At 48.3% G+C, this 17742-nt stretch overlaps 1 protein-coding gene across 4 annotated transcripts in view; it reads left to right on the plus strand.

Moving 5' to 3' along the window:
- Positions 1-17742, plus strand: part of MYO7A (myosin VIIA) — an 88828-nt gene that overhangs the window by 44621 nt on the left and 26465 nt on the right. For 2 of the 4 annotated variants that reach the window (XM_068696501.1, XM_068696548.1), the window contains exons 15-24: positions 246-381; positions 866-972; positions 3050-3106; positions 8653-8790; positions 12070-12228; positions 12540-12632; positions 14347-14441; positions 15887-15971; positions 16895-17113; positions 17263-17370. In XM_068696501.1, coding sequence (XP_068552602.1) covers positions 246-381; positions 866-972; positions 3050-3106; positions 8653-8790; positions 12070-12228; positions 12540-12632; positions 14347-14441; positions 15887-15971; positions 16895-17113; positions 17263-17370 — 1197 coding nt within the window. The remainder of the gene's footprint in view (positions 1-245; positions 382-865; positions 973-3049; positions 3107-8652; positions 8791-12069; positions 12229-12539; positions 12633-14346; positions 14442-15886; positions 15972-16894; positions 17114-17262; positions 17371-17742) is intronic. The other 2 variants (XM_068696632.1, XM_068696712.1) reach the window with 1 other exon arrangement.

The raw sequence follows: 17742 nt of genomic DNA on the forward strand, positions 1-17742 counted from the left end.
GACTCTGACTGAAAATTTAAGAAAAAATAAAAGTTAAATATACTCCCTCTGGACTATTTTGAATACAGCACAACACACCACAGAAATCTGTTTTTCTGTACTTGAGTTATCTCCTCCATCATATCTCTTGTCAAAATACATACACGTTGCCCCCTGAGGAAAAAAGAGAAATGCACTATTGATTGGAAAATGAGTGTCATGGGACAAACCCTAATTAAACGTCAGATGTTTTCCTGTGTGCACAGGGGACAGACGGCACGATGTTACACAAGCTGAACTCCCAGCACAAGCTGAACACCAACTATATACCTCCAAAGAACAACTACGAAACCCAGTTTGGTATTAACCACTTTGCTGGAATTGTTTACTACGAGACAAAAGGTACGGGATGGCTCCTGGGCACTGCAAGTCTTAGGGGATGCTCGGGGGAAGGTGAGCTGCTGCTGTGATGGAGCAGAGCAGAATGGCAGCCTGTAGTAGTGTCAGTGTGCTCCATTTCTGGCTGTAATCCCTTGGCCTTTCAGCAGTGCCCATGAGCTGCAGAAAATTACGCTCTGTTGCTTGTGTGTCCCCTGGACAGAATTGCCGTGCTTTGCACCACGTGCATTTTTTACCCAGTCTCTGTCTTCCTTCTCTTGGTCTGTCTTTCTCTTCCCACTCCACCATTTCTGTTCAGCTTTTCCTGATGAAATTTACCCAGGTCCTGGATAAATTTCCTGGGTCCCTGCAATCCTGATTGCATGGAACCCTAATTATCTCCCCAAGGGGAGCCAGTGGCCCTGTGACCCAGAGGCTGCACGCTGGGCACATACTGGCCGTGTCACCCTGTGTCATGGACCTATGTGTTGTCCCATTATTCCTCCAGGTTTCTTGGAGAAAAACAGGGACACACTGCATGGAGACATCATTCAGCTGGTGCATTCCTCAAAAAACAAGTTCATCAAGCAGATCTTCCAAGCAGACGTGGCGATGGTAATGCAAGCAGAGGGCGGGAGAAGGTCTTTGTTCACAGGGAGGAGTTTCCTTGGAAGGGGGGAGAAACTGCAGAGTCAGATTGCTCTGATGCTCTTTGGGGTGTTTCAAACCTGTTACCATGAGCCAATAACCCAAAACTGTGAATGTGGCGGGTGTCACAGGTACAACCACCCTCACACTGTGCAGTTTGTGAGATGTTGTTTCTTGCTGTGCTTGCTCTTCTACCAGTTGTATAGGAACAAGAACAAAAAGCTTTGTGACTGTAGAGATCTGAGAGAGAAAGAGCCAGCCTTTCCTGATGAATAGTCCAGATCTGCATGTAGTAGAGGGAGAAATGAAAACCAAATAGATGTTCTGAAGGAGCTGTAGATACAACACCAAAAGGATGCTGGGATAAGATTTTCCAAAGCAACCAAGTTTTTTAGTGGTTGGAGCCCTGTTTCCAAGCCAATGCCACTGATGGTCCAAGGGACTTGGGGACTTTCAGGAGTGCCAAACAGATTTAAGTGCTGAGCTCCTTTGACTGTTAAGGCAAAGAAATATTTAAATTCCCAATAAATTTCTTAAAATAGGCTACAGGCACTTTTGCAAGCCTTATTCAAAACCCTTAGGCACTCAGCCTTGCTCCCTTTGAAACGAATTATCAATATCCTTCTGACTTCATTAGGGATGAGATGAGGTCTATCAGCTCCCATCAAGCTACCAATTCCTATGACAATCTCAGTGGGTTCGGAGCTATCCCCAGATGTGGTGATCCCGTTGAACCAGACACTAACTCCCTTAGCATCAGTGATGCCATTCCCTTTGCTTTTTATTGCTTATTCCTCGCCGCTTTTTATTTTCAACGCAAGCTTTGCAGTTCACCTTGGAAATAATTTCTTGCTTGTTTGGGCAGAGCAGAGATGCGCTCTGGGGAGCTGAGGACAGGGAGCTCTCAGGATTGCCTAATTTTGCAGAACTCGTCATGGGGACTCCTACCAAGCTGTCCTTTGGCAGTATGTCACAGCAAAATTGAGATGTCCACCTGTATAGGACCTCAGAACTGAGACCTTTTAAAACATCAGAGCACTTTTGGGGGATAACCCTTTTCTCTTATACTTTCAGTCACCGTGCTGTCATTAAGCACCTTCAGAATCTGTCCTGAATGGTGCTCCCTGTGCCTTGATGCTTTAATGATCTCTGCTTTTCTTACCTGAAGGAGGGATTTGTAATGTGTCTGATATGGAACCAGAAGAGGAGTAAAGGTTCTGTCCCAGCTCCCCTAATCATGTACCATGTTAGCTGAACATGTTAGGAGAGAGCATAAATCCCTTTTCCCTAAACACCATGAAAACAAAACCATTTAGACAAGTAGGAACTGACATAGGGCAAAGGTGATTTTACCACTGTTTTCCATCAACATTGCTTTGAACAATGTTGAGTAAAACAACAGATTCAGTGGGAATTATCCATGGTTCCCCTGAGGAACCAGCCAGCAGGGTCCGACAGCACTGATTGCTCCAGAAACAGGTAGAAGGAGCAGGGGAGATGGAAATTGAAGATGAGAGATTGGTCAAGGGAAAATCAGAGATCAAGTTGGGTGCTTTCCCCTCAGTGAAAGTTTCATTTCTGCAGAAGCTGTCTGACTAAAATTAGGGGAGAAAGGGAGCAATTTCTTTAGGATTTTTGCGATAATTTGTTTGTTTTTCTGGTATACTCCAATCTGGTCAGAGAGCAAGAATGTGCAAGTGAGAGGAGTAGGGTTGGCTGACCCTAGATGGATAGCTAGTGAGGTTAAAAGATAGAAAGGAGATGTTTCCAAGAAGTAAGAGCTGGATAGTGGTGGTTCCCTCAGCTTCAGGGATATGAATCTGGAGAGAGATGGGAAAAGCCAGGAGGGGGATAGCCGAAAATCTAAGAATTAGCACATTTTATTCATGGGATGTTTTAACAGCTGCACCTCCAAGACTAACAATGTCAGGCTCCCATTTCGGTTATTCCTTCTTTTCACTATTTGCTCTTCTCTGTCTCTGTTCGTTTTGTTGTTTTTGTTTTTGTTTTGTATGTTTTTTTGTTTTACCTGTGCTTCACGTAGTTTCTCTGTGGCTATGCATCCAGCACTTTTGGCCAGTCGCCCACACCCACACCAAAGGTAAACTGAATACATGAGTTTCTCTGTTGTATATTCACCTCTCCTTGGTGAGGACTGTGCTTTTCTCATGTTGGTTTATTGCTCGCCCTGTGTTATTTGTAGAGGATCCATTTCAAGTGATTGGCGTGATGGAGAGCATTTTTAGGGCTTGTTGAGTAGCTACAGAAGTATGTGCCATGTATTTGTGAGATTCGACTCAAAAGAGTTTTATAATGATGAAATTTTGGTTTGGATAAAATCAGAACCAGCCTGAGACAAACTTTTGTTTTTGTTATTCTGATATTTGAGTCATTTTAATTAACTTCAGATTGATCATCTACAGGATTTGGATGTCATTTATCGTGCTGCCACCATTGGCTTCAGTGGGACATTAATCCTCAAAGCAGCTGCAAACCCAGCCCTGTTTTGCACTTTTGGGGACAGAAATCTGATGGCTCTGGTGCAAAGAGTGACTCTTGAATTGCATTTCTGTGTTGCTTGGAAATGCTGTCAGTCTCCAGGGTATTTCATGACTTGTGAGAGCTCAGATCCAAGCCTTCAAAGGCACAATTAATATCAAACTTTGGCATGCGGGCTCTTGGCACATCTTTTCGGTCTTTTCTGTTGCACCTCATCTCATGACTGGTTCTGATGGCTTTCCAAACCTTTCTTGCTAGATCTTTGGCCATAAGGTAGGGAATTGTGTGCTAAAGGGTTTGTGACGTTAGCTTTGTGACTCTGCCCACATTGCCATGACGATCCCCTGATAGCCGAGGGATTCTGCTGGAGATGGACCTGGCTTTCTAAATTCAGATCTTTGCATGGGCTGAATTTCAACCCTTCTTACCTCTGCATTGTCTCAGGGTGCTTGGATTTGGAATTCCAATGAGGGCGACCTGACCCAAAACAACCCCAAGCCATTCGTTCCAGAGCTGAACTCCTTCCCCTCCATATCACAGCCTCAAGGTGTTTGGATAGCAGCATCTCACTGGGCCTTGCTCTAGGCTTGTAGCAATGCCCCACACCAAAAAAGAAAATCCTTCCTGAATTAAGACATGGTAAATGAAGCACAGGAGACAATTGTGCAAAATCTGTCAGAAATTCTCATACCAGTCTTTTACACTGATGACAACAGGAGGCAGAGGGAAATTGGACAAGTAACACTGATTATTTCTAAAAGTTCTTGTCATGACTGTTCTCATAATATTGCCTCAAGTTTTGTAAGTTTTCTAATAAATAATATTTGGTCGTATTTGTTAGGCACTGAGGCAAGGGTAGAACTGCTAGGCCAAAGGAGACGTTCCATCAGTGAGTTGTATAAAATAGGGATTTAGCCCCAAATAGTGACACTTGGCACTGTTATCCATCCAGTATTTGTATCTCAGGACACTGATTTGTATCTCAGGACACTTTCCAGGCTGCACATCCTTGGGGACAGAGACCGTCTCTTCACCAAATGCCACCACAGAACCTACTGTGAAAGGGCCTCAGCTTTCAGTGCTCACCTGGAGGCCACCCCAGTGACATTTCCCTCAGCAAACAGTGAGCATTGGAGTCCTCGGACTTCAGAAAAAAAGGTTGACAAGTATAGTGTCCTATTGGCATGGCTCAGGACTGCAATCCACCGTTTACAATCCTAAAGAGGTGAGGAGAGGTTCCATTGCCCAGAGCCCACCTTCATCCACTGACTATACAGGGTGCAGCTGGGCTGAACTGGTTTTTGCTTTCCCAGCCCTAAATCAGTACCTAAATATGTCCAAGACATCCAAGGGAGGAGTCAGAATAGGTCTTTAGATTTTTACAGCCTCACAGAGATGTTGGGAAGCGTCCTGGTGGGATCCCCTTGGGGATCTGAAGCACCCTGTTCCAGGGGAATGTCCCCTTGTGTCCTGCTGCTGATGTCCTGCCTTGACTTTTTGTATTTTTGTATTTTGTATTTTTGTATTTATGCTACTGCAAGCAGCCACATGTCTCTGCACCTCTAAAGCCAGGCTTAGGTGCTAAAAAGAATCACACAGAATCACACAGAATCTCTAGGTTGGAAGAGACCTCAAGATCATCGAGTCCAACCTCTGACCTAACACTAACAGTCCCCACTAAACCATATCCCTAAGCTCTACATCTAAACGTCTTTTGAAGACTTCCAGGGATGGTGACTCCACCACCTCCCTGGGCAGCCCGTTCCAGTGCCTAACAACCCTTTCAGTAAAGAAATTCTTCCTAACATCTAACCTAAAACTCCCCTGGCGTAACTTTAGCCCATTCCCCCTCGTCCTGTCACCAGGCACATGGGAGAACAGGCCAACCCCCACCTCGCTACAGCCTCCTTTAATGTACTTATACAGAGCAATAAGGTCACCCCTGAGCCTCCTCTTCTCTAGGCTGAACAAGCCCAACTCCTTCAGCCGCTCCTCATAGGACTTGTTCTCCAGGCCCCTCACCAGCTTCGTCGCCCTTCTTTGGACCCACTCAAGCACCTCGATGTCCTTCTTGTAGCGAGGGGCCCAAAACTGAACACAGTACTCGAGGTGCGGCCTCACCAGAGCCGAGTACAGGGGGACGATCACCTCCCTAGCCCTGCTGGTCACAGTGTTTCTGATACAAGCCAGGATGCCGTTGGCCTTCTTGGCCACCTGAGCACACTGCTGGCTCATATTCAGCCGACTGTCCACCATCACTCCCAGGTCCTTCTCTGCCTGGCAGCTCTCCAACCATTCCTCTCCCAGCCTGTAGCTCTGCTTGGGGTTATTGCGCCCCAGGTGCAGGACCCGGCACTTGGCCTTGTTGAACTTCATACAGTTGACCTCAGCCCATCGGTGCAGCCTATCCAGATCCTCCTGCAGAGCCTTCCTACCCTCGAGCAGATCGACACACGCACCTAACTTGGTGTCATCTGCAAACTTACTGAGGGTGCACTCAATGCCGTCATCCAGATCATTGATGAAGATGTTAAAGAGGACCGGCCCCAGCACCGAGCCCTGGGGGACGCCACTAGTGACTGGCCTCCAACTGGACTTGGCTCCATTTACCACAACTCTTTGGGCCCGGCTATCCAGCCAGTTTCTAACCCAATGAAGCATGCGCCAGTCCAAGCCTAGGGCAGCCAGTTTCTTGAGGAGAATGCTGTGGGAGACGGTGTCAAAAGCCTTGCTGAAGTCAAGGTAGACCACATCCACAGCCTTTCCCTCGTCCACCCAGCGCGTCACTTTGTCGTAGAAGGAGATCAGGTTCGTCAAGCAGGACCTGCCTTCCATAAACCCATGCTGACTGGGCCTGATCGCCTGCTTGCCCTTCAAGTGCCGCATGATGACTCCCAAGAGGATCTGCTCCAAGAAGCGGCACTGAAGCATGTCTGAATTTCATGCTGGGCTGCACGCCTTTCTGAACTTCTCTTTTGAGACGATGCTTCCCTGTGAATCTTATAATTCTATTTTTTGCCTTATTTTTCTTTTTTTTTATTTTTATTTTTGTCCTTTGATGCTGAGTGATAACTCAGTGCCCCAGTCCAGGTTACAGCACCTGTGGATGCTGCTTCTCCTTCCCTGTGACACACAGGTCTCATCCTCCTTGGGCTCTGTAGGGACACTGATGAAGAGAGTGTCTCTGTCCCCAAAATATTGCAGTCTCTGTAAATTTCTATTTCCAGTGCCTTGTTAGGCCATGTTGGTGGGCTGTTCTGCTCCTTTTTCTGGCTGTTTTGTTGAAATAAGAGGTGTGATTCCCAGGTGAGGCAGGAGGAACGCTGGCTTCAGCGCTGGCATCCTGTCCAAGCAGGAGGAGGCTGGTGTGAAACACCTGAGGTTTCATGGCACAGCTGAGAGCCTGGTTGGTGCCCATGGGGAAGGATTTGTGTGCAAGCGTCAGGCCCAGGGATGGAGGGGACAAGCCCTCCATTCACCTCCCAGGTCCATGAGAATGGATGGGGTGGTGCAGGAGCTGAGACCTCTCTACTGATTTGGATAGGAGACAAATTGTGGCCAGATTCTGGCCAGGAAGACACTTCTGGCCGGTGTCCCTTCCCTCCTGCCCTTCCCATCAAAAGGTTCTCAGGGTAAGGATGGAGATGACACCATTTTACCAGAGCTGGGTGCATGCAAAGCCCCAGGAAGGCAGGACCTGCTGTCTGGGAGCAAACAGCTCTCACGTTCCCATGTAGGAGCCCCTGGTACAAAGTTTTGCATCCTTTCTACCACCACAGCTGAAAAATGACCTCTCCCAGCCAAGCACAAACCTGCAAACCTGACAAACAGGCAGCTGCTTCCACCTTCCAGCCCCGCTCCTGTGTCTGTCACTGCTTCTTGTGACTGTCCTTCCTCATGCCTTAGGGGTGACCCCTGCACAGAATTAGCTAAGTGGTAAGAAACAATTAATCAACGCTATCCAAACTAAGTTTCTTGCTGAAACAGCCATTTCCCCATCAAATCCGTGACAAAATGTGAACACCAGGCTCTACAGCGCATTGCAGGCAGCAGCTGCATCCATTAATTACCTTAGATTCGTTAATAGTTTGTCCTTTAAGGGAGGATTTTGCTGGGGGAGATCACCAATAGCCCCACGAGCTCTCTTGGCCAAGAGGGCCGGGTTTTTCTGGTGTGCATGAGCTGGATTTTCTTTGCTCACGTTGCCTTGTTGGAATTCCATGACGACTTTGTGTTTGTGCTGACTGGGTTTGTCCTTTCACCGCGTCCAACCTGGGCTATGGAAATGCCTCCTTTATGGGGTGTGGGGTCGATGTCCGACTGCTGTAGGATGAAGCACACAGTTTTTAGCAAAGGAGGTCAAAATAAAAACTCGCCGCCTTGCGAAACAGAGCAGCGAGGTCAGTGCAAATGGGGACTTCGTGGCTCCACACGTGGCTCGACCACCTGCAATGAAGAGGATGTTCGGAGGAAATGTGCACGAAATTCCTGCTGGGATCCTCCCTTTGGGAAATCTCTGGCCACCAGGTCATGTCACAGTGTGTCCTATTTTCGAGTTGGAGCGAGTTGCGGCTCTCTCCCCAAATCATCCCAAAGTTTCACCCTAAATCCTTTGGTCTAGTTTTCCAGACAAAACTCAGATCTTCCCTGTAGCACAGGCTGGGGAAAATAAACCTCACCAGCAGTTTCTGGAGCAGTTGCAGAGTCTCCTGCAGCAAACATGCCCCTGGCTTGTTTTTTCTACCTCCAGGAGCCTCTGGAGGCTGGTCCAGGGTGCAGAAGATGGGTCAGACATGAAGAACAAGGACATTGGGGTCAGCATCACTGCGCTGTGATGCACAGGGAGGGGGAAGCCCAAGCATCTCCTGTGGAGCACCCCTGGGCAAATGCCTTGCTCCAGGCTGCAATATAGAAATTCCTGAAGTCCTACAAGGGGCTCTTTGCTCTCACAAGCTGATCTGACAAAGCCAGGCAACCTGTGACCCCAAACCTTCTCCTCTCCCCACTTCTGCCACCTCAGGCATCCTCCACCGCAGCCCTGAAGCCTGGGCTCTCCGCCTCCAGCCGGAGGCTGCCAGGGACAGGGCTGGAGGGGAAAGGCTCTGTTATCCTTCCATTTCCTGAGCCCGCTCTGCCGCCGTTTTGCAGGGAGCAGAGACGAGGAAGCGCTCGCCGACGCTCAGCAGCCAGTTCAAGCGGTCCCTGGAGCTGTTGATGAGGACTCTCAGCGTCTGCCAGCCCTTTTTTGTCCGCTGCATCAAGCCCAATGAGTACAAGAAGCCCATGGTGAGTCCTGATTTTCTCTCCTGATTGCTTTTTTTGGGGGGTTTTGTACAGGATTATCCACAGGAGCTAACGGGAAAAGTCCTCTGGGTATCGGTGGAGCCAGGATGGACCCTGGGTGCTTAGAAAAAAAACCCACAGCCCTTTCTGCAAGCAAAGGGGTCACCAAAGCTTGTGGAGGAAAAGCTGGCAATGTTGGGCACTTTCTTTGCACCTCAAAACTTTTTTAGAGGGGAGATGTTTCCCCTGCCATTCTTCCCAAGAACGACCTCGAGGAATTCACCCCGCAGCCCTTTCCCCTATAGGAAATGCATCTGATTTCTATAGGGTGTGGGAGCCTCCCTACCAGCTGTAGGACCCTGAGTCCGGCCCTATTGCAGGGTTTGACAGTCCCTTAAAAATGATCCCATTCCTGAAACCTTTGTTTCTGAGGGACCTTGCTTGGTTTTACCCATTAGATTTGTTTCAACTATTTGTTTTGATGTTTCGTAGTTTGATTTTTTGTGTGTTTTTGTAACAATTGTGAATAAATAGTTAAAAATCATTAAAAAAAAAAAAAAAGGAAAAGGGAAATAACACAGAGGAAATGTAAGAGGAATTACTTAACTGTGATTCCCAGGGGAGGGAGGTTAGACTATGCCAGAGAGGATTATTACAACATTTTATCCGGATGAACAACCAACAGGCAATTCCCCACAATGTTCAGAGTACTCTTAAATGCAGCTACAGCAAGCCTGAAGGGAAAAAATATATCTACATATTGCTCAGAAACTTAAAAATAAGTGGCAGCCAGTTAAAAACGCCGCTTTTTTTGTGTTTGCTGCAAGAGCAATGAAAGCTCTGGGGACAAACTTTTATGAGCAAATGAAAGGAAAGGAGGTGGCTGCAGAACCACTGCCCTCTCGTGCAGTGACTTGGTGGAAGGGAGATGGTGCTGAAAACCCCAGCTTTAGGATCATACCCCAGCAGGATTGGACCCTGGAGCTATCAGCAATCTCGTGCTAGCCTCTCACTGCTCTTGATAGTGATAATTTTGGGGAGGAACGGCTTGATTTAATAATCTTTTCAGCTGCTTGTTTCTGTGAGTCATTTTGGCCATGCCTTTGTACTTCAGGAGTAATCTAGCCAGAGGTGGAGTTTTATCTACAGTGAGATAGCAAAGCTCAAACGAGTGGAAAAATAGAAGCACAAAATATCAGATTTCAGAGCTGTTGCATACAAGCAGTGTTCACTTGAAACTTATTTTTGCCATTCAGTGAATCTAATATAGCATGAGGTGAAAAGTTTGGTAGCTCTCCGGGCAGTTTACTGTCTTCTTATCCTGGTTTTGGTGAAAATTAAAAGGTTGTTAATAGCAAATTAAAGGAAGACTTTGGATTAATATGAAACAATATGTCTGAGCTGAGATTATCATCTGAGTTGAGATCAAACCAAAGCTTTGCTTTAGCGCATGGGTGATGTTGAAAAATAGCTGCATGTCCTGAGCAGACATTAACAAATTATTCCTGATGCCCCAACTCTGAGCTGCTTTTACACCTGGATGTCTGGGATTCAGTCAGGCATTTTTCATCCTTTGTAGCAAATCTGGATTTGACCAGCTCATACAAGCTCTAAACTAGAATATTCTGTTCACCCCATTTATTTACAAGACATTTAGTGGGATAAAAAACAGCTAGAAGCAGGAAAGAATCAGACAAAGAGAAATTAATCTCCCCGTTAAAGCAATGAGGGGATGAGTGAACACTGCATAAGGGGCTGTAGTGCTACAAGATACAAAATGTGTTTTTTTGCTAAATTTCTTTTTGGCTTGGTTACGTAAAACAAAGGAAAAACGGGACACAGAGCTCTGCAGGGCGATTGCAAAAGAGAACTTTTTCTGGGAGTTCATTTTCTGTCTGAGGCTATGAAGGAAAGCGTACTGATAGTGATAGGAAATGGTATAGTGGGAAGTGAAAGGTCAGTGGAAAGTCCTGACTGTTTGTTACTCTCTGTTATTCTAAAACTTTTGCTTCCTTCTAAAATGTACTTTGGGAAAAAAAAAAAAAAAAAATTGTTTGTATTGGGAGCTTGTTTGCAAGCCCACAAACATGGTACAGGGAGAGGGAACGCACAGCACCTTCCTCTGCACCTCTCCAGCCCCCAGTACCCACGTTAGACAAGGACAGCTTGAGTCCAATCCAGATGATGATACCTTCTGCCTTTTTCTCCTTCATCTGTTGTCTTCTGGGATCAGGATCTGTCTCACTTCACTCCAGCCCTCTCAAAGAGGCTGCTATGACCTCCTCCAAAAACTGCCTTCAGGACTGGGAACTTAGATGATGTGTTTTAGATGCTCATATCTGCACGTGCTCATACTTTAGACAGCTGAAGGGAGGGCCTTTATTTTGCCTTTATTTTACACTTGGGTTGAACTCTGCTCTGATGCTTCCAGCAGACAACATCAGGCTGCAAGAGGGTGTCTCAGGGGCTCCAGGATCCTCCCCAATGTACTGATGCACCAAGCCAACAGCCGGGATTTTTCTGAGCCTCCCTTTGCATCAGCAGCATCCCTAATTCTCCTCCCTGACGTGCCCCAAGCAAAGGAGAGCAGCCAGGTTCATTAGCAAACATCTGCAAGGACTGCATTGCTTTGCAACTGCCCACTGATTCTCAGGAGCAGCCATGGGCACTGCTCTGAGATTTGTCCCTTCCCTAAAACCCTCTGCTGGTCTCTGGTCTGATCTATTCATTTTTACCTTCTTGGATGTCTTCCTAGATAAGGAGTGGTTTAAAGATACCAGGCTGAGCTCAGGGTTCAGGCATCTACAAGGCTGCACTCTTCATCTGTCTGACTTTGGGGAGCCACGTATCCTAATTCAAAGGGTGTAGGCACCTTAAAACCTTTTGGTGTCTGAGCCTTTACTCATCTGGTCCTTGGCTTCCTCAGCCTTCAAAATGGCATTGCCCTGCCTGCTGTGATCACACCGGTAAAGCTTGGAGCTGCCAGCAGAATTCAGTGACCACGAGTGGTCATGATGATGGTGACTATGGTGTGGTCTCACTTCCCCAAGGTGATGTTCTCTCTGTCCCTTTTGTAGTGTGTAGGACACATCAAGTTCTGCAAAAGAGAATTAAAGAAAAGGGGAAAATATTCTAGGATCAGGTCCATAACAGCCAAGGCTCCTCTAGTCCTGGGTTTGGGTGGGTGCGTGACTTCAATGCACTACACAGCTCCTATGGCCAATCCAGGCCAAGACGTGCAATCACAGAAAGCACCAGTAATAAGTCCTGTAACTTCCCCAGCTGTTCGACCGGGAGCTGTGCGTCCGGCAGCTGAGGTACTCAGGGATGATGGAGACCATCCGGATCCGCCGGGCTGGCTACCCCATCCGCTACACGTTTGTGGAGTTCGTGGACCGGTACCGGGTGCTCATGCCCGGCGTGAAGCCAGCATACAAGCAGGTGAGTACCTTTTTCCATTGCAAACACTCTCTGCTGGTCTATCTGGAGGTATTTATGGGGAATTCATCTTTTCCAAAAGTAAGATCAGATCTCCAGATGCTGTGGTGGTGCTCTGGGCTTTCCAAGTGGAGGAAAAATGGTAGGGACAGGGAGCTGAGTAGTAAGGGATATTCAGCCCATCCCTCTCACTTACTTTAAATGTGGTGAGAAGCTTATTAGCAGAAAACTGCTGGAAATTAGACCAGAAAGGGCCACCACTGAGCAGCAGGGGTGAGGCCGGTCCTGGTGAACACCACCTTGCTTCCCACCAGGGCGACCTGCGCGGGACGTGCCAGCGCATTGCTGAAGCAGTGCTTGGGAAGGACGATGACTGGCAGATTGGCAAGACAAAGATATTCCTGAAGGTATGGGCTCTCCGCGTCCCCATCTGGGATTCTTACCCATGAAGGGGTCTCCTACCATCCCCTTTTCATCACAAGATGTGTCCCTTACCCGTGGTCTCTGTCCTGGCCTGGCAGTCAGCAGAAACTGAGCCAAGGCAGGATATTTGGGGCCAGTTTAGGAAGCAGTGGGCAGGAGGAAGTCCTGACACTCTGCCAGCGCTGATGCACGCGTGGAGGCAGAAATAGTCACGTTCAACACATAGCCTTTTCCCTCCTGGGCTGTGACGCACTGTCTCATCTCCTGCCTTCACCCAAAAGGCACAGCAGAGGGAGAGATGCCCACACAGAGCCCTGTAAAGGGAGGGACTGAGAGCACAACAGACTCACTTCAGTTTTGCTATGTCCTTGCACGATACAAGACATGCCTACAGCTTCCCTCTTTGCATCAGTTTGGCTATCATGGAGCGGCCCAGCATTTCAGGTCCCCATGAGATGAGAGCAGCCGCTTCCCATTCACACTTCTTGCTCCTTACAAACCCATTCCTGTGTTGCCCCTGGGAGAGGAGGCTGAGCTGGCCAGGAACCAGGATGGAAACAAAATTTTCAATCAAAAATCTCAGCAGAAAACCATGGTGGCTTATATCTAAATAACCCCCCCAACCCATCTCCAGCACGAACACCCTCATCCCTTCCCTGGAAGCTGTTCCTACTAGTCGCTCTTTCCAGTGCTTGTTATCAAGATCTCACAGCTGTTAGGGCAGGAAATGGAGAAATTGGGAGGCCCTGAAGGGCAGCGTGAGGTCGAGCAAAGCAGGAAACGTGCAGAGTTGCCTCCACTGCACCCAGCATGGCAGGGCTCAGCATGCCGCAGCCAGGAACGAAAGTGGAGTTTGGTGTGGGAGGAATCAAAAGAAAGCCGAGGCCGGTGCATCTGAAAGTTTCAGGGCAAGGAAATTCCATGTAATAAAGCCTTTTTGCCTTTGGGTGTGGAGGCATCGCAGCTTTTGCTGGAGGGAGCAAAAGGGTTTGTTTCCAAACCTCTCCTGTGCTCCTGGGAGTTGGTCCCATGGCTGAAAAGGAAGGATTAGCAGGAAGCTTTGCATGGAAGACCAATGTAATTGGGATGTTTTGAAACTATAAAGCATTATATATGTCTTCTTCCTGCTCTGGTTCACTTGGGAATGAAGACAGTGGATCTCTAGGATCTATATTAGGATTTCCCCAGAAAGTAGGTGGGGTATGTTTGGGAAGGAAAATGCCCCAAGAGTTTATTTTGGACACCTTCTCTGGGGAAGGGTCTCATAGCACCCTGCCAGCCACATCTAAATCAGAGATCCATAGAATCACCGAATGGTTTGGGCTGGAAGGAACCCTGGCCAGGCCTTCAGCACCCTCAGAGGGCAGAATTTCTTCCCAAGGCCTCCCCGAAGCCTCCCCCCTGCCAGGCTCCAGCCGCTGCCCCTCATCCTGTCCCCCCAGCCCTGATCAAGAGTCCCTCCCCAGCTTTCCTCTAGGCCCCATTTAGGTACTGGAATGCCTCTGTAAGGTCTCCCCAGGGCCTTCTCTTCCCCAGGCCCACCACCCCCAGGTCCCTCTCCTCAGGGCTGCTCTCCAGCCATCCTCTGTCCACCTGGGTTTGAGCTTGGGATTGCCCCAGCCATGCTGCAAGACCTTGCACTTGCACCACCTCAAGTAGATGGAGATCTTCTGACGTGGTTGTTGGTTCCTCCCTCAGGACCACCACGACATGCTGCTGGAGATCGAGAGGGACAAAGCCATCACAGACAAAGTCATCCTCATCCAGAAGGTCGTGCGTGGGTTCAAAGACAGGTAGGTGTGAGCCCTGGTGGCACCTGGAGGTTGGCTTACAAGCAGCTCTTGAGGGAAATGTTGCTCCCTCCATGCCTGTTCAATCTGCCCTGCCTTCAGCTGGCAAGAGGGGACTTGGCACTCAGCTGCAGCAAGTATTGGAGGAAATTAGTAAAAGAAACCAGAAGAAAACATTATTAGTTGCCTCAAATACAGACAGAATAGGACTTTCTCTCCCTATCCAGTGTTGACTTCAGGGAAACAGATGTTTGCGACATCAACACAATAGTGGGACTCTGCTGAAGCCTCCAGTCTTATGGGAACCCCACAAGGCTGTAATGGGGTTATCAGGTCCTCTGTAGTGACTAACAGCATTCTCCACAAAGCCAAAAGAGCTTTTTACAAGCTCTCTTTGTAAACTGTTTGCCAGAGACCTGGGAGGAGGGCAAGTAGATGGACCATTAGAAGCTGATGGCACAGCCGTGGAGGGCAAGGGGGAGCCACAGCCACGTCCAAGCTTCATGCACAGACAAGAGACAGGAACACCTCTTGGGGCTTTGTGCTCTTTGTCTGAGCACAAAGGCTGGGCCTTAGGTTTTGAGGAAAAGTCACGTGCCAAATAACTCTGAGAAGCCTTGTCACCTTATAGAATCATAGATTCACTGAATGGTTTGGGTTGGAAGGGACCTTAAAGCCCTTCTAATTTCACCCCCTGCCATGGTCAGGGCCCCCAGCCCCATCCAGCCTGGCCTTGGGCACTGCCAGGGCTGAGGCACCCCCAGCTCCTCTAGGCAGCATGGGCCAGGGCCTCAGCACCCTCAGAGGGCAGAATTTCTTCCTTATCTCCAATCTAAACCTGCCCTCTTTCTGTTTAAAACCACTCCCTCACTATACTCCCTGATAAAGAGTCTCTCCCCATCTTTCTTTTAGGCCCCCTTTAGGTACCAGAAGGCTGTTGTAAGACCTTCCCATGGTAATCCTACAGAGACCTCCAAGACCTCCTGATGCTTTTGTCCCCAGGGTGTCTAAGCACAGGACCAGAACAGTCTAAGCAGTACACAGGGAGCAGTCGAGGGTAGCAGGGTGGTGTTGCTGGAGTTTGCTCTTGATAGTTTAGATCATTTAGATCATTTATATCTGTTTGCAGGTGGCTGGGATTGAAGCACGGAGAGCAGGCAGTGAGGAAATTTCAGAGGAAAGAGGAGGGAGGACAGGGACTGTTTCCAATATCTCCTGCTCTGCCCACTCCCATGTATGAGCCTGTGGAGATCTATCAGAGAGAGCCTCCACAGACCTTCCTGTAAAGGCAAAGAATGTTGGGGAGGAGATAATTTCAGGCCAAAAATGCAGAGTTTACTCCACCTAGTTGCACAATTTCAAGTCAACAGAATGAGGCCCTGGAGATGATAACTTGGAGATGGTAACTGTCCAAACCACAGACACGAGTGATGAAAATGCCTTTTCAGGTCCAATTTCCTGAAAGTGAGAAATTCAGCCCTGATGATTCAGAGATACTGGCGTGGACATAACTGCAGGAAGAACTACGGTGCTGTAAGTATACGGGTGCTTCCTCACACCTGTAGCTTCTTTCAGGTGGGACCTAAATTAGATTTTTCTGGCTCAATCTGCCCCACTGGGTTGAGGGGATGTTTAGGTTGGCAAAATGAAAGGAATTGTGCTTTTGATGCTTTGCCTTCTTATTCAAGAGAGCACCTAACCACCTTTTCACTGTCATTTCTCCCCATAAGTTAGATGTCCATTGTACCAAATGGGCACTTGGGGTTTTAAAATCTTCCCCCAGTTTCCAGGTGACTGAAAACTCAAAAGCAGTTTCCTCTAAAAATCAGACTCCATCTCCAGGTGTGACCACATCTGCAGTCAGGGCTTTCCCCTGGCCTCTCCTCAACCCAATCCATTGTCCTCTTCTCTTGCTGTCCTAGCTGGCTCTGACCTGACAGGGGGTCTTTGGGGCAGCATTCTGGGGTCCAAAGTGTTCAATATCATCCTCAGAGACATCAACATGAAAGGAATAACCATTTCCAGACTGCTTAGGGTGCTGCCTCCTTCTCCAGAAGAGATCCTTGGCAGAAGGTCTACAGGAGCAGTGACTACCAGGGGAGCCCACAGGAGGTGCTGGAACTCCATGAGAACAGCCTCCTGGCTTGTAGCTACCTTGGTATGAGGAACCAGACCTCCTGAAGCTTCTTAAAGGGTGAAACATCAGTGGGGAAGAAAGGGAGAAACTCAGTGGGGAAGAAACTCCCTTCATCCTCCCTCAGCTTTGAATCCGTGCAGCAGCTAAAGGGCTTCATTTCTCCACCTTCTTGGAGAACTTCCCTCCCAAAGGCTTGTCCCGGAGGGAGCTGATTTCTTATTTACATCCACACAAGAAGGAGATTAGCGAGGGAAACCTGCTTAGGGTGGACAAGCCCGTGGGCTGTGGTGGGGTGGTTTCATCCTGCTCCTTCTTGCAGATGCGGATCGGCTTCCTGAGACTGCAGGCCCTCTACCGATCCCGCAAGCTCCACAAGCAGTACCACATGGCCCGCCGGCGCATCATCGAGTTTCAGGCCCGCTGCAGGGGCTACCTGGTCCGCAGGGCTTTCCGACACCGCCTCTGGGCTGTCCTCACCGTCCAGGCCTATGCCCGTGGCATGATCGCCCGAAGGCTCTACAAGCGCCTCCGAGGAGAGGTGAGTATTGAGGAGGAGAGGATGGCCATGAAATGGACGTGGGGACAGCTCCTGCATCACATTCTTGTGAGGTTGGTGTTTAAAAAGCACCAAAAAAAATATCCAAAAAGCAGGAAATATTGAGAAGGGCTCCTGTGTTTATTCACCAGTATCATCGGCGCCTGGAAGCAGAGAAACTTCGGCTGGCGGAAGAGGAACGGCTCCGAAAGGAGATGAGTGCCAAGAAAGCCAAGGAGGAAGCAGAAAAGAAACACCAAGTACGCCAGGACTGCTCTCTTTCTGAGGCTCTGTGTCACCATTTTCCAGGGCTTGGGTTTGTTCTGTTGAGGAGGAATGCCAAAAATATCTGAGACATTTCTGGCCTGCTTGACCTATTTGTATTTAATTCTCTAAAGACCTTTGTGTTCTAACTAGACTGAAGCTGCTCCAGAATTTCTGATCTGCTGCACAGGAATGTCAGAGATTATGGTTATTATTTGCTTCCTTTTGGTCTTGATGAAGGCTGAAGGGGGAGCTGGCCCACTGTGTAGATAATGTGTGTGTGTGCATGCAAACAGGTAGATGTATAAAAGGAAAAATTACGGTGAGTGGAGTCTCTGTGCATGGACCAGAGACTCTAAACAGACACT

Source organism: Anas acuta, chromosome 1 (assembly GCF_963932015.1).
Source record: "Anas acuta chromosome 1, bAnaAcu1.1, whole genome shotgun sequence".
NCBI classification, from domain to species: Eukaryota; Metazoa; Chordata; class Aves; order Anseriformes; family Anatidae; genus Anas; species Anas acuta.